Here is a 21,405-nt window from a genome sequence, read left to right as displayed (position 1 = left end):
ACTGATACAAACACTAGAACTACAAAACAGCTACCGTGCGGGTGCTCGCCTCAAAGCCGTAGAAGGTTTCGGCATTCTTTGTCAGGAGTTTGTTCAGGACGTCGGGAGGTAGGTCGTATTTATCCCAAGCTCGAACTTCAGTGTAAACTATCCAATTGAGGAAATGGTTAGCCAGACACGATTGAAACAACTAAGCCATTCTGTTGCTTACGCGTATGTGGAATGTTGGGGAAATCTGATCCGTACATAACTAGTACGACACTGTTAGTATCCAAGAGGAAAACAGGAGGCAAGCTGCATCGTGCTTCTTACTCTGATTTGAACTAGCAAGGATCCCTCTTCGGATTGTTTCCCGAATGGACACACTATCATTCAGTTGCCCCAAATAGTCCGAATGAGTATTAGCAGTGTCTAAGTACAGATTTTCGAATCGTTGAAGCAGAGCAAAATACTCGCTCTCTTCATCGGAGCCAAGATGCGGAATGCATAATCTCAGCTGTGGGTGCCGTTTCATTACATCCTCTATGTACCGATAGCTGCACAGATCGTCAGAATCCTGTGCGTGTCCTGGGGAATTCGGTGCACGGCCAGCGTGAAAGAGGATGCTCTTCCCTTCACGTGTGAGATTCGATGTTAGCGTACGATGGAAGAGGCACACTCAAACTTCTCTACGACCAAACCACCTCACCATGTTTGATGCAAGTTTCATAAATTTCGTCACATTTCGGATCGTTTGGCCTCACCACCTATTGGAAGAGGGGATGATGGTGTCAAGAGCCAAACCAAACAACCAAACTGGGCAAGTTCCTTCTCACCTGAACATGAGCATGAAGTTTGACGCCTGTTATCTCTCGTCGACTAAAAGCCCTCTCCAATACTTTGGTAGCACCTGCTTCTCCAGGAAGCACCGTTGACAGACCAACACAAGAGCCTGGACCATGCTTGGAGTTGCAAAAGCGTGCCGCATCAGCACAATACTCGTTCAGCGAATCCGATATACCAGGTTTATGAGAGTACACCATAACAACTTGTCTCTTGAATCCTATAATTGGAAGTACAGCGGTTACTAAACCGGCTCATTGATTAAGGACGGTCGAGGCAACCAAATGGTCTTGCCATGTTGTAACAGGTAGTCAACCGGCGACCCCTTGTACAGAATTGGCCAGTAGTGTTGATCATAAAAGCGATGGACAGCTGCAAAAAGCTTTTCCGGGAAGATATGTACGTGTGCGTCTAAGTACAAATATCATGAAATCATGGGAAACACTAAACACCGTCAAGTCAGGTCTTTAGAGAGTCAATTCGGCCAACCTGTAATTTCACCCAGTCGTTCTGGTATAGAGCTCCACGGATCCGTAGTAGATTTTGGTGCATCGCGTCTAACCTATGACACAGGCTTGGAGTGAGTGACATTCCAGCAAAAAAGTACAACTAGTACAAATTACATGAAATTTGCGACTCATATCGATTCAAAGACAGGATCCTTGTACTGTGCCAGCACTTGATTCCTTCGCGTCACTCTTTATATACTGTTTGCGAAAATCCAAACTCAAAAAGTGAGATCTGGGACCACGAAACCCGACGGTCGCTGACATGTTGATAAGTGATGGACTGGCTGTCATAGCATATTACGCGTTGGCAGTGGTGGTCTGTGCCCGGATATGTCCAAATTTCTCGCAAATTGAAATCACGAAACGAATTGTGTATGCAAACGAACAAGACTTTCATCTAGCAATACGAAGCACCGCAGGGACGAATATAAAGGTATCATCTCAAAAGTTATTGAATCTCGTTGCCAAGTCCATTAGTCCGAGCCCATTTTCACCAACTTCATCTTTTTTTCCGTTCTAGATCACGACAACCAAAGCTCCAGCTTGCAGCGGTTTGACGTTAACCGCGTGGGCATATAATGTCTCAGACGCATGTAAAGAGGCCATCTGCTCCTAGTAAAGCTCAAAACGCCAAGTCTGTTGACCAGCATGTGCTAAAATCAAAAACCAAGGGCATCAATAGAGCTGCTATTGCTAGAGAGAGCGCAGAGCAACGGATACTGGACATATTTAGTGAAGCATTCAAGTCATATCTAAACGATCCCGAGTTTGATACGAAACTGAAATCCATAAAAGCACACTTCTTCAACCGTGAATACCTCGAAATATTCACTGATCCAACTTTGTTGAATGTGTATAGCGCATCTTATGCTCCTCATAGAGCTTTATTGTAAGTGATAGCATTCTGTTTTTCCTATGGGCAAGTCGTCTGGCTAACAGTATTATTGCAGGTTTTACGACCTGTTCAAGAAGCAACCAGAACTGATAACATCCTTGTTGGATAATGGAGAGGTATTCTGCCTAGGAGCTGGCACTGGAGCTGAACTTGTAGGAATAATCGCGGCTTTGCTCCCATCGCTACCAACATCACCACTAATAGAGCCCACAACCAATAATACCCAACCAGCGTTGATTCACATTCAGGACATGGCCGACTACTCGCAACCAATATCTGAGCTGAAGAAGGCAATCAAACTTACATGGCCGGTTGTCGAACCATGCATCGACATCCAGTTTAGTGTAAATGACGTGGCAGTAGCCAATCCAGCTATTGACGAGTATATCACGAAATACGTGAGCCGATCAAATATCATAACCACTTTCTTCATTTTGAACGAACTCCTTCAAGCAGACAAACCTGGATTTGTGAGGCTCGTAGGTAGAATAGTGAGAGCAATGAGACCCTTGTCTATTTGGGTCATTATAGATAGCGCAGGTAGCTTCTCGTCGCATGCAGTGGGAGGGACAACAGGAGAGAAACGAGAATACATGGCTTATCAGTTCTTGGATATGCTAGACGGCCTCGAGATTGTAGCAAAGGAAGAGTCATGCTGGTATAGATTGCCAGCCGGTCTAAGCTATCCTTTACCGTTACAAAATTCTCGCTACTACTATCGAGTCTTTCGGAGAATTTGAAATTGATCTTCATAGATGAATATGGCTTGTATATAGATCACAAAGTCAAGCGTCAACGATAAATAATGTAATTTGGTAATTTAGTATATTGAAAAGGAAAAGAAATAGAGACAGTAAATACAAGACAACAAGCAGCGACAGACTAGAATCAAGCTTCATAAGTAGGCAAGAGGCTTTGTTCCTCTTCCGCGACATCCTTGGCAGCTTCTACTTCTTTAGCGTTGGATTCATTCTTGCAGCTTTTCTTGCAGCACTTGAAGGCACTGCACTTCTTCATCGTGCATTTACGTAGACAGCATTCCCAGATACCAATGATAACCGCTACATGGAAGACGACTCCGGCTGCGAAGGCAGCGACGTGGAGAGCAGAAGGAGGGCCTACACAAACCGAAGCGAATGTGAGTTGGACGATCCAGGACATCCGGGTGAGAACGCACGTACCGTGCATATGATGGCCATGATGTCCTTCATGTTGTCCCTCCTGCTGACCACCTTTGTGAAAGAGTTTGTCAAAGAATTTACGGCCACAAGGCTTCTTGACAGGATGAGGGAATTCAGCGTCAGTTTTCGCTTCAGCAAGTCTAAGTTTATCGTGTGAGTTGGGTCAGAATCCAATGTTTGTCAAATGTTTACCAAATCACTTGAATAACTTGCGTTGTGATAGCAATAGAGAGGTCTGCGTCTTCGTCCAAGGTGTCAGAGTCAGAGCCAGCCCATAGCTTTGGCTTAATTCCTCCCTTTCTATGTTCAAATTTGCTTCCTTCGGATTCAACATGAATTGCGAGAGCCACTGCAACGAGGAGAGCCAAGACGGTGAAGAGAGCCAATAGCTTCATTTTCAGATGGTGAGCGATGTGATATGTCTTATTGTAGTCTGTTTGTCTTGATTGAGAAGGTTTGGGTGTGCTGTTGTTGTTGTTGTTTGTTGACAGAAGCTCGCCTTGGCGACCCGTCGTGAATCAGATGTATGGGTGAACTCTCGAAAATGAGAAAATCACCATGAATGCTCGATTCAATCATTGAATTTATTGTTCGCAAAGTGAATTGTCAACTGACGATTCCTGTTTCATAAACATTTGATTTAGAACGGGTTGGAGGGTTTGCTTAGCTCTTTAGCTATTAATGGCATCAATACCCTGTCCAAAACCGCTTTCTCTTATGCTAGCACATATGCCGTCAAGCATCTGGGATCGGAGCTCAACAAGATGCTTACCAAAGACAAGGAGATAATAACTACTGAGAATGCTACACCCACGGTCGATGTATCAAAGCTCAAGAGATATCAGCATCAGCTAGAAATGAAGCTGCAAATCGTTACTCCTGCTATTGAAGTCGCGGAATTGATGGGTAAGTCACTCGCAATATCAACTGAAAAGCACACATCTATGTTGTCTTGGAAATTGTTCGTGTCGTTGTCAATGCCTGATGTCAATCCTTCCAATACATTCAGCTGTGAAAGGAAATGCGATTCTCGAACCACTCGTTGCTCAATCAAAGGAAATAATAACCACCCTTGAGAAAATGGACTTGGAAGGAATGGATCAAATTACAGCCTGCTCCTTCTTCGAATCAATCATAGAAGATCTCAATGACCTCGTAAATATGCTAAATTTGGCATTTGCCGTCATCCACACTACATCCACAAGAGCAACCATAGCCATATCGCCAAGCACCCTCATTCGAGCTGGCCAAACGATATCAAAAGCTCAAGCGGTGGATACGTCATCACTTGTATCGATCTTCCTGGCCTCCAAAATGGGTATACAATTTGCCTAATAGTCTCAATCGTTTGGATTCTCACTGTTCAAGTTCTGATGCCTGACCCATTTCTAGTGTACTACTCTCTGCTCGAAGGATCAGTACGAAAGTCTGGATATAATTGGACGTGGAAGGAAGAATTCGCTCTTAGTGATGTAGAGCTAGTCCACGCTGAATCCAATCAGTTTCCTTATGAACTCCGACTTCGGGAGTCATTCGACGACGGCCGATATCATGAAGGGTCTGAACGATCGAAATCGATTCCGCTGAATAATGTTGAATCGCTGTTCTGTAAGGAAAAGGAAGTTCCAACTTATTTTGTCTCTTAACTTACCATATGTCTTCAAATCAGTTGCACCATCTGGACAGCTCTTGAATATTGAGGCCATGTCTTCTCCAGTACTAGTAGTAAAGCTTGCAGGAGAAGACGGCCGTCTACAGAAAGTCTTGGGAACGCCGAGCCCAAAGGCCCCGATAGAATGGATTGCTATAGGACTTGCCGATGAATCAGTGACTGCAGAATCCGATTCTGAGGATTCAATCAAAGACGATGACGAAAATGAAGTCGTTGCTACCAACAAAACTATGGGGCACATCGACTGTGTTCTCAGACTCGCTCTAGCGGAAACTCGTGAAGGAAAACCAGTTTCTGAGCTGAGCGACGAGATCTTAAAGTGAGTCGTCAGGTATTATTCAAATGTTGAAGCAGGAAGACTCACCCAACACCACAAACGATCTTCTTCTTACTCTAGTCTGTATCTCTGTGGAGAGAACTCTGCAACCACACCCGCTGCTCCTCTTCATTATTCCAAGCCAAAGACGCCAACTTTAGCATTGACGACGGCTTCCTCTCCAGCTGTTCGTAGTATGGCTGACCGCATGGCATCATTAAAACCAAAGTAAAAGAAAACGATTGTATCTGCTCAGAAATCCTCATATTGCATTAATATAAAGTCGATTCAGGAAAGAGTTGTCAAGTGCAGTAGACGCGGTTCTTGTGCACTGTTTGCTCTTTGAGTTGTCGAGGATTGCGGCACGGGTTCGTTCGATTTGTTGCTGTGGATCATTAATCATTAGATCCTTTCACATGAAGCCTGCGCAACACAACCAACGAATGGATAGAGAATAAATAGGTATATTGAAGGCAGTCATACGAATGTAAAATCTCTGCCTTTAATTACTGACACTACGGCCACTCTCGAGGATGTCGACACCCTTAAAAATTGAGGTTGTCAACCCATTTGCAACGCCCTCTACATTGAGGAAGGGGGACTACATGAAAGATATTGATGAGCTCGAAGACCTATTTCAATGTACTCTTGGTATGGCGGCTCGCAGGCTTGCATCAGAGAACCTGCTTGAACATTTCTTTGCTCCAACTTACTTGAAGTTTAGACCATCAATCGCGAAAACCTCGATCTAACACGTAATGACGTATATTTATAGTAACGACTGAGGTTCAACGATTACTCACGTTGCTACAGGCCGACCAAAGACTACCAACATACATAAAATCATTTCACAGCAAGTACGCAAAGGCAGCGAGAGATGCTGCTCGTGGAATTGGCCTTCAAGTCGAATCATTTGTTATGGTGAACGAGTTATTAAGTATCCTGGGGAAATTGGAATCAGACATGACACCAAGAATCTCCCCATCAAGACGAGTGTCTCCTCAACACGATTTGAGAGCCTTTTTGGAACACTCTGATGCTACTGGTCGTGACGATGAAGACGAGGAAAGCCCTAGATCCGTTAGGAGACGTCTCTTCGACGGTGAAATAGAGCCCATGGTACCACTGTCGACCTTCACATTCCAACCTGTGAGTAAACCACTACCTTATGCACCTATATCACCTATATCATCGCAAGCCTCTTCATTGCAACGACCTCGTAATGAAATTGCAATCTCCACGAATGTCAACACTTCCATATCTCCATTGTCGCAAGCCTCGTCATCTCTCCCTACTCATAATCCAACAACAAACTCTAAAGATATCAACCATGTAATTACACCAGTACCAAATAATCCAGGTCCTTCTGTGGCAGCATCGCCGATTATAGATGTCCCATTGCAGGACGCACCAACCAAAATATTCGATATTTTGATTAAATTGCCGTTTCCTACCGTATACGAAGTTGCTAGACACGTGAAACCCCTCGGATATCTAGATTACGATGACATCAATGATAGTTTGTGGGCAGAACTATCAGTCTCGAAGGATTGTCAGTCAGTCTGTAAGTTGCTACAAAAATTAGCAGTTCAATTAAATCGTAATCATGTCGAAGCACCGATTGGATCTCCACTACAAGGATATGCATTGCGCTTTTCAGCCAAGGTACAAACCGTTATACCCAATAAGAGGTATCAGTTGACATTAGCACCTCCGAGATGGTCATCCAGTCATAGGTTCGCAAGAAGGTTTACGCCTGAACGGTTCCTATCTGTAAATGTTGGATCAATGTCAAAGAACTCTATGTCGGCCTTTAAAACTTTTAGTTTGTTTGGTAGAAGATATTCCTTCTTGCACTATAAACCTGTAATGGGAGCTACAGCGAGTGAGAAGAGTGGTGTTTATTTTGCTGAAAGTGGAAATGGCCTTGAGTCTATCACAGTACCCCAATTACTCGAATGGCATATACCATCTATAAATTCCGAAATGTCGTTGACCAAATATGCCGCAAGAATCGATTTGGCATTTTCAGGAACAACTGCTATATCTATCATTGATGATGTCCGCAATCTGGATGATGTTTACTCACCATCGGGAGAGTTAATGACTGATGGATGTGGTGAGAAACTGTTTTAGTGACTCAATATCCTTGCGGTTGCGAAAGATTTGCTGACATATATGTTCCAATAAACCAAAATCTATCATCATACAGGTCTGGTTTCCAAAGCAGTTTTGAGAGCAGTAAAGGACAAACTGGGGCTGTCAGATGGGATACCTACTGCTGTACAAGGCCGGTTTGGCAACTGTAAAGGTGTATGGTTGCTTCATCCTGACGACGAAGAAAACAATCCAAACATGACTATCTGGAATCGCCCCAGTATGCGAAAGTACAAACTGGATAGACCCGATGCTCATCAGTGCACCTTCGAAGTTGTAAAGCCCGCCCGGGCAAGCATCGGTGTACTCAATTACCAGATTTTGCAACTTCTTGAACATGGAGGTGTGAATTCAGACGTGTTTGTGACTCTGCACAGAGAAGCTTTGGAACCTCTTGAAAAGAAACTATTTTCTGAGAATGTCTTGGAGATAATTAGGACTATCGAGGTCAGGCCGCAAATTATCATGAGCATCGACGTCTGTGATGACGGGATACTAACATCCTCAGCAGACCTTAGAGGGAGTTGTTTCGAGAAGAGCCGAAGCAGATTTTAGTCGCCGGGCCCGTGATTCTCCATCAAACAAAAGTAATAAGCTTGACAGTGTCGGTGATTCTTACCTTTCAGAAACAGCATTGGATCTGCTACGGTCAGGATTTACACCTAAAAGCTTGCCGTTTCTGACGGTCGTCATTTGGAGAATTCTTGCCAACTATACGCACAGATTTTCTGACAAGGCAGCCATTCCTATTCCTCAATCCCGAAGAGTCGGTGAGATAGAACTTGTTTCCGCGTGTACCTGACTTCTCAATTTAAACATCGTTGACTTAGTGATTGTTCCCGATCCAAGTGGCTGTTTACTAGCCGATGAGTGTTTTCTCCAACTCGAAGGCCGTGAAGTTGATGAAGATGGGAACTCAATCGGCATACTTATTGGTGACGTGGTGGTATGTGTTTTCACCATGCTGTTGCCCCTCAACTCAATATTCACAGTGTTAACTGTGTTCAATTCAGCTTGGTAGAAATCCTGCACATCTACCAACGGATGTTGTGAAGGTGGTTGTCAAAATCAAATAAGCTTGTCAATCGATTGAGAGTATTAAACCAGTTTTGAATCCAAATTAGATCAAGGCGGTATTTAGGCCAGAGTTGATTCACTACCGTGATGTGATCATACTACCTACGACTGGCGAAAGGTCTGTAGCTTCAATGCTAAGTGGTGGTGACTATGATGGCGATGATGTTCTTATCATTTGGGTCAGTTTTGAAGATTTTCGTTAGTCTCGACCTCAAAGTGAAAACAAGCCTCTCTCTTAGGACAAACGTATTGTCGAATCCTTCCACAATTCGGAAATCACGCAGAAGTATCCTAGCGTTGATGAAATGTTGTATATGGATGAGCGGAAGGTATCGAATTGTGACCTCAATCAGTCGCTCTGGGATCTTTTTGCCGCTCCCAACGACTCCTTTTTGGGGTTGTATACCAATTTTGCTCAAACTTTGGCCGATATGTATGGGTGTGCTGATGAAAGAGCTATAATAACAGGCCTTGTGTGTGGAGGACTTGTAGATAGTCGGAAGAGTGGAAAAAGGTTAAGGGAGGAGTGTAGAAAGGCTCACTCAGCCTGGGTTGATTTGGCCAAGAGCAAGCCGGAATGGCTATCAAACGGTACTCGCCCATCTACTAGAGCAGCTGGAATTTATTGGAAGAATTCAAAAGCTCAATCTGAACGAGTCTCGGAATGTATTCAAGCAGGACGTCGTGAGCTTGGTAAAACAGCTGACCAAGACTTGTTGGCCCCGCTGAGACGTATAGAAATGATACAGAACGAAAACATTCAGCTCTCACTCCACACACTCAAGGTCGCCATGGCCGAAATCGCCGAACGATACTGTAAAGGGATAGCAGACCAAATCAGAAATGCTGATACAGCCAATCCATCAGAAACGACCCTGGCCGTGAATCAATTGATGGACTTCCGAATTCGTATTCCAGAGCTCAACTTGGGTGTATGCGACTTTGTGGGTGTTAATGAAAGAATGTTGAAGGCGTCACTGATGTACCACGTCTCGATTGGGAAGTCTTGGGAGGCTTGGCCTTGGAAGTAAGATTTCTGTTATTACGCCCCATGAACTTGTAACAGTTAGGTAACTACTTTGTTTGGCCATTTAGGGTCCCATCAGCAAGATCCGAACTTTGTTTCTTGAAAGCATTCCATGACGGCGTGATGATCAAAGCTGATATCGCACGTGGAATGCAAATGAGTAAAAAATACGTCGAAAAGTCACTGGCAACGTTCTAAATTTGTTTCGTAAATTATTACCGTATATCCTAGCATTAGACACAGTACAATAATACACGTAATTGACACCTTTGCCAGATTTGCCCATTATTTTCAATAGTTTTCTCAGCTTAAAACACGAACATCGTGTCGCGGATGGACTGATGAGTTGATAGTTGATGGATGCGAAACGATGAGCCGAGCTGAAGTCATAATGAAAACGAAGAGTTCTGGTACGTAAGCCGTCGACGAGATAAAACTGTGCACATAGATCTAACAGATCTGATCTCGTTTGATTAGGCTTGTGCTATTATTTTGCCTATGTCTGTTTCTTAATTTTGATGTTGATTCAAAGCACCCAAGAAACTGACGACAACGGAGTCCTGATACCCAAGAAATACGATTACAGGTAAATAATTCCAGGTTCTTTTTTTTCGTGGGAGCTCAATGTTGGAGATTGTGCGCTTTCGCTTTCATGACAATTCAAATTCAAAACTCAGTCCTTTCGAGCATGTTGAATTTTTGGCTCATATTGATATTTATCGATACCAAAGATAACCATTTTGTTTGAAAACATTCATTCCTTTCTGAAACAACCTCATCAATTGCTAGATTTTCGCTCAAGTCACCTTATTATGTGAGTGTTTTCGATCTCCCCTTCATGCTACTTTCTGACAAATACGTCGCTCTAAAATGCTCATGCCGCGCTAGTTTCCGGAAGACAATAAGAGTCTTCCATACTGGGATTCTCTCGGGGGCGTACTTTTTGGTGGTCAATTTATACGACTTACACCGTCAGTGCCTCATCAAGTTGGCGCAATATGGAGCAAGCATGCAAACCAACACAAAGAGTGGGAGGTAATCTACTAGATCTGTTTGTCCAAAGGACAGAAAGTTTTCTGTCTCGTTTCGACTCTCACTATAAAGTGCTTTTGAAGGTCAAGGTTGGACTAAAGATTTCCTCTAAAGGCTATGTCGGTGGTCGAGGACTGGCTTTCTGGTATACGAAAGAAAGAGCCAATGAAGGGTGTGACAGCTATGCCTGTACGTCGTTCATGGGAGGCCGAGATGGGTTTTCAGGTGTAGCGGTTGTTCTAGATACAACAGATCCAGCATCAAACCGAATGATGCCGCTAAGTGAGCGAATTATTGTTGGTAATGGCCACTTGTTGGTAATAATCGCTCATCAGCTTCATCTTTCCCTAGTATACGCTGTCGAGAACGATGGGCATCCTAGAGGGGGTTTGTCGATATATCCTACTCTCGCGCGTTCTCAGTGCTTTTTTGATTATCATAACCGCCCAGTTCCCTTTCTTCTGAGAATCCAGCATGTGGGTGTTGCTCGAAATCAATCGAATGTCAGCAAGTGCATGTTTTTTTTACTCCTCGTCCCAACTAGGTCAATAGGTCTCTCATCGTAGATTACGATTTGAGTCATCTTCCAGGCACTCATTTCAACCATTGCATGACTATCCGAGATATTGATTTACCAACCAACTACTTCTTCGGCATCTCCGCAATGACATCTGAAATTTATGCTGATGATATGGACGTTACACTTGTAGAAGTGTCAGAGTTGAATGCACAGCCTTCAAAACAGGTATGTTGCCTAGCCGTGCAATCACTGTTTCTGTAAAATTGATTTCTGACTCCTTGTATCAATAGCATCCTCTTAGGCCTCATGAACTTGAAAAGCAAGAGCAGGGAGAAGGATTGAATGTTACAGAATCACAAGAGGTCTGTTCAATCAATTCACTAGAATGGTCTTGATTGCGATCTCACTTTTTTGGAATTCATTAGTGGATTGAAGAGGCAGAGAGACTCGCCTCTGAAGTCGAAGGAGAACAAAATCCAGATGGTGCATATGGAGAAGCTTACAACGTCATGTTGACTCCTGAATACTTGGAGACTCTTCGAGAGACGCAGTACAAAATTTTAGAATCGCTAGATCACCTGCATGCTTCAAACTTTGGTGGTAGTACTAGTAATTCGGACTCTCAACCTGCAGGCAATGAAAATTTGCATCAAGTTGTGGGAATGATTCAGCATATTTCGTAAGTGTAAAGCAACTGTTGTTTTATCAATTTCTGGGATTCAACGTTTCAACTCATGTCCGAACTTCAGGTCGAAAGTCGATGCCTTGTCCAAAGCTGCTTCACAGGTGGAACTGCTAGTACAGAAAGCCAACGGGCTTGAACAAACAGTCAAACAACTACAGGCTACCATAAATACCAATCATGACAAATCTGCCGCCAAATTTGATTCCCTCGAATCCAAAGTCAATGAACTAAAAGTACAAGCTGCCAATGAACCAGTACTGAACAAGCCTCAAGCATCACATCCATCAGCACCAGACCAGACAGTGACTCATACATATATGATCATTTTGATTTTCTTGGCGACACTGGGGGTGCTACTGGGACTCTATGCCGTCTGGGCCAGCCGAAAACAATCTTCTCAAGCAAAAAAGTTTATATAGAGTGTGAAATATATACATTATATGCTGTTCTATACCTGGCTGCAAAACTTTATGTGCATATGTATAAGACCAAAAGAGAGATCGAGTAAACGACGCCTTTATCAGACCACTGGGGTGTAATTATCAATGGTCTCCAATCTGCGGATCAGTTCAACTGCTGTTGGTCGACTAGCAGGGTCTCGGCTAACACAGCTGATAATGACATTTGCTATATCTTGAGATACGAGCTCCCCGTTCGAGAATCTCAGACCCTGTGACCCTCCGATCAAAGGACCTTCAGGACCTACATCGCGTTGCAATCCTGACTCGAAGAATCCCTTTTTGATCGACATGATTAGCGACATTGACGTTCTAGCTGTCGAGAAAGGATCTACTCCATTGATACAAAAGAATAAGGTGACACCAACACTGTACACGTCGATCTAAAGTGAATAATGGTTATAGTGCGAATACCAAAATCATTACCAGAAAATTTATTGTACGAACCGGAAAGCTATATTCTCCTTGAGAAAACAGTTCTGGTGCTGAATACGGCTGAGTACCTCTAAGCACGCCATCAATCGTAGACGAAAATCCCGCCGAAGATCGTGTCGGAGACGATCCAATAGGTGATGGAGTTAGATGCTCTCGTGATGGTGAGTCAAGTTGTCGTCCTCTCTCTATTGTCAGTGTTGGCATATTTCCATCATCGACAAAGGCAGCATTACCAAAATCGGCGAGTTTCAAGTCTAACACATCAGTCAGCTATTTTATCCATGTGACATGAATGTGAGTGATAATGCACAGCGAACACACAACAAAAGATGCCAATGAAAGAGCTAACGGCGCATACCAAGCAATTATGTGGCTTGATATCATGATGAATAAGCCCCTGGCCATGTATACAAGCTAAAGCACTGGCCAGTTGTCGAGCAAACTTCATCCAAACTCGCCTACCAATTTTGGTAGGATTCTTCCTGATGAATCCATATAGAGTACCTCCGCTGCATAGTTCCAATACAAGAAGCAAACGCGGCGAAGGATCCCCTATAGTGCCCTCTGGTGGTCTTTGAATATTCGAGAAGCTGGTACGTTGTCTCGGCTTTGTAACAGTTCCAGGAGTTTCCAATTCCGTGCCCTCGTCCTTGGCTCCTATTAAACCAATCAGATTTGGATGATTCGCTTCCTGCAATCGTCTTAGTATAAACAACTCTGCTAATCCGACAGCCTGTGATTCACTAGTAGCATGATATCGTTTGACGGCACACGGTAATGGATCATTCTCTTCCCAAGAGCTGGCAAGCATTGACTTTTGACGATCTATTATATTATATGAGCCCAAGAATACCTAAATTGAGAGTTGGCATTTTTGTGTATTGTTGCAACAATCGAGCAAGCAATACCTGAGCGTAACGGCCCTCTCCCAAGAAATTCTTGCGTATAGGAAAGAACATGAGTTGTAAATCATCCGACAGCGCTGGGTTTGTTACAGATGTGGCAGAAGAATATGATGATTGTTGCGGTTGCTGTTCAGTCGGGGGCAAGTGTGTTGCTTTTTGTAGTCCAGTCGTAGAAGGGAGTAGTACGGATAGTGGCTTGGGCTGTATTGATGATGCTGCTGTGGTATTGTTGGTATGCAGACTCTTCAAGTCGCCGTGGCTGTCGTCTACATGGACCTGCCGTGTTACAGGTACTGTTATAGAAGTGCGAGATGGCTCGTACGAGTATGGTTCTGAAGATTGCGATTGTGTTGAGGGTACTTGACCGGACCTCAACTCTGCTAATTCCTGCTCCGTCATTTTCAAAGCAGGCTTCATGATAGTCTGCGGTGTGTCGAATATACCTATGAAACAGTAGCACGAGTATGAGAAAAATTGTCCAAAAAGGAATAAGATGCTGTAGACATACTGTTTTTAGAAGCTTTTGGTGGTGCATCCACTCCAGGATCCTTTTTGTCGTTGTCCTTGTTCCATGTCGAAAACAGCGAGTTTTCCTCATACGCCCAGAGATCGCGTTTACTAGAACCGAGGACATTTTGATGATCGTGAGGAGATACAAAGGGAGAGTATGGAGCAGTAGGAGAAGTGAAGTCGTTGTTGTGATCAGGCAGTTCCAAGTCGACAAACTGTCTTCGGGATTGTTTCTTATCCTATATAGAATGAAGTGAGCGAATGCATACTATGGAATCACATGTACGGAAGAGAGTAGGATTCTCGGTTCAAAGTGCAAGCAATCAAGATGACACACAACAGATGAAATGTTTCAACACGAAGCAAATCAAGACATGGAGCAAGCAGAGAAGGAAGGAAGACATCTATGCGCATTCAAGCAAGCCCAATTCGCTCTCTTTCGTGCTTACCTGGAATGCCATCCTTGTGGTTTACTGCTTGAATTGTCAGATCCAAGACTTCATCAACATTGTCAGTAACTCGGGACAGCGTATTGGACTAGGATCTCTCTCGAGCTCCTCCTATATATCGTCTACTACTAGGAATACGGCTCTCATTGCATTATTGGATCCAGGGACGTGTCTTCATTTGATGAATCGAAGCTGGTGCAAACTGTTGCGAAAGCAACTTGCAAGCATGAGAATGCCAACAAACGGATTCAAATTATTCGTGTTTTTATCTTGATCACCAAAGGCTACGACCACTGAGATCATGCTCCGAGTTTTGCATCAACTCGAGTCGCGTCCACCAAACACTCTTATGAAGGCGCATGACATTGAGAACAATTGGAAATGGTCCTCTTGCTCTGTCGTAATTCGCTTGAATGAGACTCTTGTACCTCTCTATATAAATTGGTGTTATGGACAATCGGGACTGTGTTGTATGTAGTGAACATTGATTCAGGTCGGAACCATAGTCAATCTGCTGCAATTCTCATCCATGTGCAAGTGCATTGCATTACTGGCTGTATCTGCTCGTCCAAGTATTCCCACCAACCCAAAATCCTCCGTGACAAACTTCCCAATCACACCTTTCCCATTCCTTTTGAAACTATAACTATCTGTAAATTGAACTTGGAAATCTGCCATCTATTGGATTGTATTCTGTAACTGCACTGTCTTAGCTGACACTACTTTCAAACCAAAAACCACCGTTGCTCCAAAATTATGACTTCAGACCAGCACCAGGAGGACCATCACTTGGTGAGTGATGTTATTGGTTTCCGAACTCGCGCATTACAATAAACTAACCTCCTTCACCGCAGAAAGTGAGAGTTGCTGAGGTCAAAAATGTGAACTTGAACGGGCTTGAAGCCTACTGCACTGTCGGTTTACGTCACAAGTCAGATGACGGATCAATTGCAGTACTCGCAACCACCGATTCCAAACTCGAGAAAAGTCGCCCAAGTCTCAATCTACGAATTTCTAGAACTGGCTCATCCATGGTCCTAAATAGCAAAAGTACGCCAACTCTGAATCGTACACGTCCTGTAGCTGGAGCTTCTCCTCTATGGACAGAAGAGTTTGATTTTGATTTGGACGATGGATTTGATGCTATGATCATAACAGTCTACAAGAAAACTTTGGTAAAAGACACCATAGTGGGAACACTGATAATACCGGTCGATCTTTTGGAACCAGATTCCAAGTCTCAGGAATCTTGGTATTCGCTCTCAAACAGATATGCCGAACAGCTCGATATCAAATCTACAAAGAGTCCACATTCATTCGAACCATTGGAATCAACCTTACCAACTGTGTGTGCCGAGTGTAGAGGATTGCTGTGGTCTGTTGGAGTGTTGGGTGATTCTGGAAGAGTTAGATGTGAAAATTGTCATACAACAGCTCATTCGAAATGCTCCTCAAAACTTCCTGCTGATTGTGGTCAAGTTGGATCGATACGTGTTCTGTACACTTATACTCGTGAACCCATTTGTGTATGTCGATATTACAATTGTCTTTATACCAGGAACTAACCGGTTTTCCTGGTGTACTTTAAGCCCAGATCTGAATACGATACAATGACCAACATCTTACTCGCTGAAGACCTTCAGGCTCTATCAATATTTGGACGAGTTTGTGAAGAACGTGAGGATGTAGCCAAACATCTTTTGACTCTACTCGATTCACGAGGATTGGCGAGAAACGTCATTTGCAAATTATGCCAGTTTGAAATACAAGCTGTAAGTTTCCCACAGTAATGCTTTTGTCGAACCTCATCTCTTATACTCAGCTTGAATTAGACAAAAGATCCAAACACCATATTCCGCGGAAACAGTCTTGCTACCAAGAGTCTTGACGTCTACATGAAGTAAGATGTTTTGACCTCCATCCTGTTTCTTACATACTGACGGCTCCCGTCTAGGCGAGTTGGAATGAAATACCTGCAAGACATACTTCAACCCATAGTCAAGGTGTGTTCCAGAGTGTCTCCATCCTTCTATCAATGACCTTACAAACTTGCACCCAAATTCTATAGGAAATCATAAAGCAAAACCGTTCGACTGAACTGGATCCTCTTAAACGAGAAAATCAAAACTCAGAAGCGCAAGACGAAGCTCAAACAGTGCTCATTGCATATGTGCAATGGACCTTACGATCCATCTTATCCTCATCCAAAAAATGTCCCAAAGGCATGAAGACAATTTTTCGAACAATAAGGAGCGAGATTGTCAAGACGTTTCCAACGGACAAGGTTGCCATATATACTGCCGTCACATCCTTCATCTTTCTTCGATTCTTCAATGCAGGCAAGTCCTTCATGTGATGGTTTTTGTGAAAATTTGTTTCTGACCTTGAATCTGTTCCTATTAGCCATCCTTTCCCCAAAACTATTCGACCTCACCGATACACTACCAAACAGCACAAATGCCAGAACATTCGCCCTTATTAGCAAATGTTGTCAACAATCAGCCAACTTTGTACCATTTGACGGCCGAAAGGAAGCATTCATGCAATGTTGCAACGACGTTGTGTCTAGTCACTTTCAGGAAGTGCGAAAGTTCTGTGATGAGCTCTGTGAACCAGAAACGAGAAAAACCAGAAGACTTGGTGGAAGTGGAACGTCCAGTGCCATGTTCTCGTGCTGCACAAACGACGAGGACAACAACGGCCCCAAAAGCCCCGTCACGAAAGCCTCTGAAGTCCTGTCTACTGCTGAATTCGACAATACAAACAAGCAGGGAGAGGTCGCGAAATCACTCGCTGCATTATCCAGGCACATTTCTAGGGTGCAAGAGAAGATGATGGCCTCAGTTAAAAGCCCCGAGGAACGGGAAGCAAGCACTAAACTCCTTGCAGCTGTATCCACGCTGGTCAAGTCAAATTATGCGATGGAACGAAGGAGACTTACAAACGAAATGCTTGTGAAGAGACGAACCAACTATGTCTTTGCAGAAGAAGCTCCTCAAGAAACCTCAGCAACAGTCACCGATCCACATATACCGACCGCTTCTTCCGCAAACCTGGAATCCACACCAGAATCCAATGTCCCACGGTGATTATTTTGGTTTATGTTTGATAGTCGTAGTGATAAATTTGCATACAAACAATATATATAGAGTCGCATAAAGGAAATTCAAGTTGCAAACAAGGGAGATATCCATATAATTAGACAGTTTTTTGAGGAGCCACAAACGTAACAGGTAAGAATCCTGCCTTTGAGGTCCTTAGATTTTGCCCTTGCGCCCACCTACAAGCCAATCAATCAGCAAACACATGTACGTAATCAGTTGAGCTTTGACCTACCCGTCATTGTAAATAGCCTTAACATCAACGAGGTCGTTCAGTTCAAGCTCGAGCTCGTCCGACAGCTTGGGTTGGTATGCTCTAACAACTATCCAGTAGAACACTGGCACTTCCGGCTGTGGTTTCTGCTCTCCATCTAGAGTCATCTGGTCCATGGCTAGCTGGAGCGACTTCCTGAGAATCTGCTCTGTTTTCTGCGACGGTGATGATGACTGCTCGGGAGTGCTGGGTACAGATTTAGATCTCTTTCTAGTTGAGCGTTTAACCCTAGTGGAAGCTGCGACAACATCATATTCTACAGAACCTCCTCGCTGACCAGTCGAATCCACCAGCTGTTGTTGTTCTTCTGCAAGAGAAGCCTTGAATCTCCGTTCATCACCGGCTGCGAATGATGGTCTACCATATATGCTATCAGGAGTAGTGCGACCTCCTCCTTCCTCCAGTAACTTTCGAGTCACAGTGTTTTTACGAGCATATTTCTCGGCCAGTCTAAGCTTTCGTTTACGTGAGATATAGTAGCATGTGGCTAGTGCTAAAAGTAAGACCAAGAATAGGACTCCGGTGATTATAGCGAGTACGATGGCGGAATTGTTCTGGCTGGTTGGCGAAAGGGTGGATGTATCACTGTTGCTAGTTGGCGACGAGCTAGAGCTTGCTGCAGCATAGGGCGAATAAAATGCCGTTGGAGAAGGATATAATGGAGATACACTGACAGAGGATGGAGCAGCAGTTGCTGTTGTTCTTGCTATAGACACAGGTTGTGCGGTTAGCTTGGATTGTGAAAAGACGCTTGCAAGGATATAATAGAGAACGGAATAGATCCAGAGGTATGTTGGCACTCAGAATATCTACATACCTAGCGTAGTGGCACCAGCCCCCATTTTGTGAGAGCGACCGAATAAGAGAGTTACAGCCTCCGAGGGTAAAGTTCACTTTCCAATGCAAAACTGGTGCAATTCCGGATTACTACGCCAGCAACAGAGCTGTTGATATTCGGTAAGGTATGATTGTAAGTTCAGATGTTCGAAAATGAATATTTTGCTTTCGAACGCTCTTCCCGAATGCCGAGAAAAAGGGGAAGAAGTTTGTCTTTGTTCTGTGTTTTGTCGTTTTAGGGGCGTACAAGCGAGGAGACGAAGGTGAACGTGGAATATGCGCAAAGTAATTTGCCTTTCCAATGATTTCTATATATCTACATACAAAAGACAATCGTGCAAAACTAATACTAATGACGCCATCTACGAGAATTTGAGAGTTGAGAAAATAAGCGAAAAAAGCACGGCGGTATAAGACCATAAAGCTTACATTTTGAGGACACGATCTCGACCACCGCTAGCAACATATCGACCATCTGGCGACCAATCAACGGCAAACACCTCATCAGCATGACCAGGCAAATCTACCTTGATTTTACCATCACGCACATCCCATACTTTCAATGTCGTATCTTTACTTCCTGATACCAACGATCTCGAATCAGGAGACCAGCATGCAAAGTAAACATTACCGACATGACCTCGCAAATTCCTCAAGAACTTGCCATTCAGCCCATCCCATAGCTTTATGCTTTTATCAAACGAGGATGATGATATATATCGACCGTCTGGTGAGAATGACACATGCGTTACTGGTTGCTGATGTCCCGTTAATCGAGCAATGGGCTGTTTTGATTCAGTTGGAGACCATAAATACAAGGTAAAATCGTCGGAGGCTGATACTAGGCGTTCGGGATGTGTTGCGGTTGTGCGGGACTCTTTATATCGTTTATTGGCAGCCTGTTGAGCTTCTTCTGCATTGGCGAATTCTGGTAGTGTGTGATCGAAGGGACCTGTTCGTGTTAAAAAGTCGGTACTAAGAGCCAAGTGGTTGACCCAATGTGCATGACCTTCTAGAGTTCGTACGAGTTTCCCAGATGATGCTTCCCATACTTTTATTGTCTTGTCTCTAGATCCTGTATACACTAATCCTTCCGCACCCCATTTAACACACATAACAGGACCTGTATGGCTACCCAAAGTCAGTATACAGCGTCTATGTATGGCATCCCATATTTTGGCAGTGCCGTCTTTGGAGCCAGATATAAATAAATTCGAGTCAAACTTGGGTTCCCAAGCAATGGAGGTAATTACTTGAGAGTGAGATCTCAAAGCATCGCCCATGGGCTTTCCATCTACAGTGGACCATAATCTGATGGTGGAATCCATACTTCCAGATGCTAGTATTTTACAGTTTTGCGAAAAGGCTACTACTTGGACCCAATTCTTGTGACCGTCTAGTGTGAATTGCGGTGTTTCGGTATTCAAATCCCATATTCTAACGGTAGTATCTCCTAAAAAATCAATTACGCGTTAAATATATAGGCTTTACCGAGGGTAGGAAGGCGACTATTAAACGTGCAACCATGACTTGCCTGAACCAGAGGCTAGTTGACGGCCGTTGGGGCTGAATACTACAGTAAGGACAGCTTCCGTATGACCCTCTAAGGATGAGCTACATCTTGTTACAGCTCGGACACGGAATATAGCTTGAGGGTGGTAGAGTATGGTGAAGAGTGATTCCGTAGAGGTTTCAGCATTTGAAGCAATGGCATCGTCGTATACAGAGTGCGATATTTCCGTGTCATTTACAAAAAATGTGTATGGCAACGGATCTTCCTCCTGTTTGGAATCTTGGTGTCAGATCTTTTTTTTTTCTTGTGTAAATGTGAGCTCGACAAAAGACATACATTTCCCAGTAGCTTGTTGAGCAAGAGTTGCAACTGTTCAGGAGTAGTCTCAGCAGGTAAATTCAATGGTGGACCAGTCACTTCTCCCGTACTGGGCGACTTGAATTGAGCGACAATTTTCATTCCATCAGACATTTTTGGAAGTTCAACCTTCTTAATGGCCAGCTTGGACTTGGTGCCATTATACGGCTTGTATAGCTTGGTATCTCCTGGCATATCTATTCTGCTGATGGGCGACCGATACAAAAGTTACGGAAAATTCCAAAGTTGCAGAGAGAAGACAGGACTTTTGCTAGGAGCCGAGTGTCTCGATGTGTTCAATCCATTTGATACTTGAGGACAATGGTATTCAACATTCAACAGAACTCTCGACTTGGTTGTCTTTGAAACTCAAACACCACAATTCGAGAATGGTTTCTTCGTTTCTTCACTTACTGGAAACTATTAGTTAGGGAATCTTCAAGAAGACAAAATCGTGTATTTCATGCATTTGATATATTAAATCTAATTCGACAATGGCACGTTCGAGTCAAAAGATATATTATATTATGCATGCTCCTACAATCGACTTTATTCTTTCTTTTGGCTCAGGCATTTTATTGGGATTATAGTCCCGCAAATTTACGATTATTAAAACACTTCAAACCCACTAAAGTTGCTATTTGCTCCCCTTATGTTACTGGAATTACGTTTT

At 43.6% G+C, this 21,405-nt stretch overlaps 7 protein-coding genes across 7 annotated transcripts; 4 read left to right on the top strand and 3 right to left on the bottom strand.

The window, feature by feature from the left end:
* Positions 1–19: 19 nt before the first annotated feature.
* Positions 20–1,463, bottom strand: SmJEL517_g06053 (uncharacterized protein; the record flags this gene model as incomplete). Its single annotated transcript, XM_031171979.1, has 7 exons — positions 20–147; positions 212–250; positions 313–612; positions 689–746; positions 816–1,042; positions 1,312–1,384; positions 1,446–1,463. 7 exons carry the CDS (start codon positions 1,461–1,463, stop codon positions 20–22), a joined length of 843 nt encoding a protein of 280 aa, XP_031022042.1.
* A 446-nt stretch (positions 1,464–1,909) lies between these two features.
* SmJEL517_g06052 (uncharacterized protein) lies at positions 1,910–2,966 on the top strand (the record flags this gene model as incomplete). The annotated part of the gene is made up of 2 exons (XM_031171978.1): positions 1,910–2,220; positions 2,282–2,966. 2 exons carry the CDS (start codon positions 1,910–1,912, stop codon positions 2,964–2,966), a joined length of 996 nt encoding a protein of 331 aa, XP_031022041.1.
* Positions 2,967–4,171: 1,205 nt separating this feature from the next.
* SmJEL517_g06051 (uncharacterized protein) lies at positions 4,172–5,627 on the top strand (the record flags this gene model as incomplete). The annotated part of the gene is made up of 5 exons (XM_031171977.1): positions 4,172–4,313; positions 4,417–4,725; positions 4,800–5,015; positions 5,077–5,398; positions 5,477–5,627. The coding sequence occupies 5 exons, from the start codon at positions 4,172–4,174 to the stop codon at positions 5,625–5,627; spliced, it is 1,140 nt and encodes a 379-aa protein (XP_031022044.1).
* Positions 5,628–10,654: 5,027 nt separating this feature from the next.
* Positions 10,655–12,312, top strand: SmJEL517_g06050 (uncharacterized protein; the record flags this gene model as incomplete). The annotated part of the gene is made up of 7 exons (XM_031171976.1): positions 10,655–10,691; positions 10,761–10,970; positions 11,040–11,164; positions 11,233–11,433; positions 11,499–11,570; positions 11,634–11,887; positions 11,958–12,312. 7 exons carry the CDS (start codon positions 10,655–10,657, stop codon positions 12,310–12,312), a joined length of 1,254 nt encoding a protein of 417 aa, XP_031022043.1.
* A 101-nt stretch (positions 12,313–12,413) lies between these two features.
* Positions 12,414–14,662, bottom strand: SmJEL517_g06049 (uncharacterized protein; the record flags this gene model as incomplete). The annotated part of the gene is made up of 6 exons (XM_031171975.1): positions 12,414–12,734; positions 12,799–13,056; positions 13,145–13,639; positions 13,695–14,134; positions 14,200–14,440; positions 14,651–14,662. The coding sequence occupies 6 exons, from the start codon at positions 14,660–14,662 to the stop codon at positions 12,414–12,416; spliced, it is 1,767 nt and encodes a 588-aa protein (XP_031022034.1).
* A 744-nt stretch (positions 14,663–15,406) lies between these two features.
* SmJEL517_g06048 (uncharacterized protein) lies at positions 15,407–17,739 on the top strand (the record flags this gene model as incomplete). The annotated part of the gene is made up of 8 exons (XM_031171974.1): positions 15,407–15,442; positions 15,505–16,176; positions 16,240–16,422; positions 16,483–16,550; positions 16,605–16,653; positions 16,719–16,934; positions 16,990–17,002; positions 17,054–17,739. The coding sequence occupies 8 exons, from the start codon at positions 15,407–15,409 to the stop codon at positions 17,737–17,739; spliced, it is 1,923 nt and encodes a 640-aa protein (XP_031022035.1).
* Positions 17,740–19,287: 1,548 nt separating this feature from the next.
* SmJEL517_g06047 (uncharacterized protein) lies at positions 19,288–20,927 on the bottom strand (the record flags this gene model as incomplete). The annotated part of the gene is made up of 3 exons (XM_031171973.1): positions 19,288–20,315; positions 20,403–20,643; positions 20,712–20,927. The coding sequence occupies 3 exons, from the start codon at positions 20,925–20,927 to the stop codon at positions 19,288–19,290; spliced, it is 1,485 nt and encodes a 494-aa protein (XP_031022036.1).
* Between the last annotated feature and the right edge of the window lie 478 nt (positions 20,928–21,405).

Source organism: Synchytrium microbalum (assembly GCF_006535985.1).
Source record: "Synchytrium microbalum strain JEL517 chromosome Unknown SmJEL517_scf0073, whole genome shotgun sequence".
NCBI classification, from domain to species: Eukaryota; Fungi; Chytridiomycota; class Chytridiomycetes; order Synchytriales; family Synchytriaceae; genus Synchytrium; species Synchytrium microbalum.
Note: the sequence above shows the minus strand (reverse complement) of the source record. Positions and strands in the feature narration are given on the sequence as shown.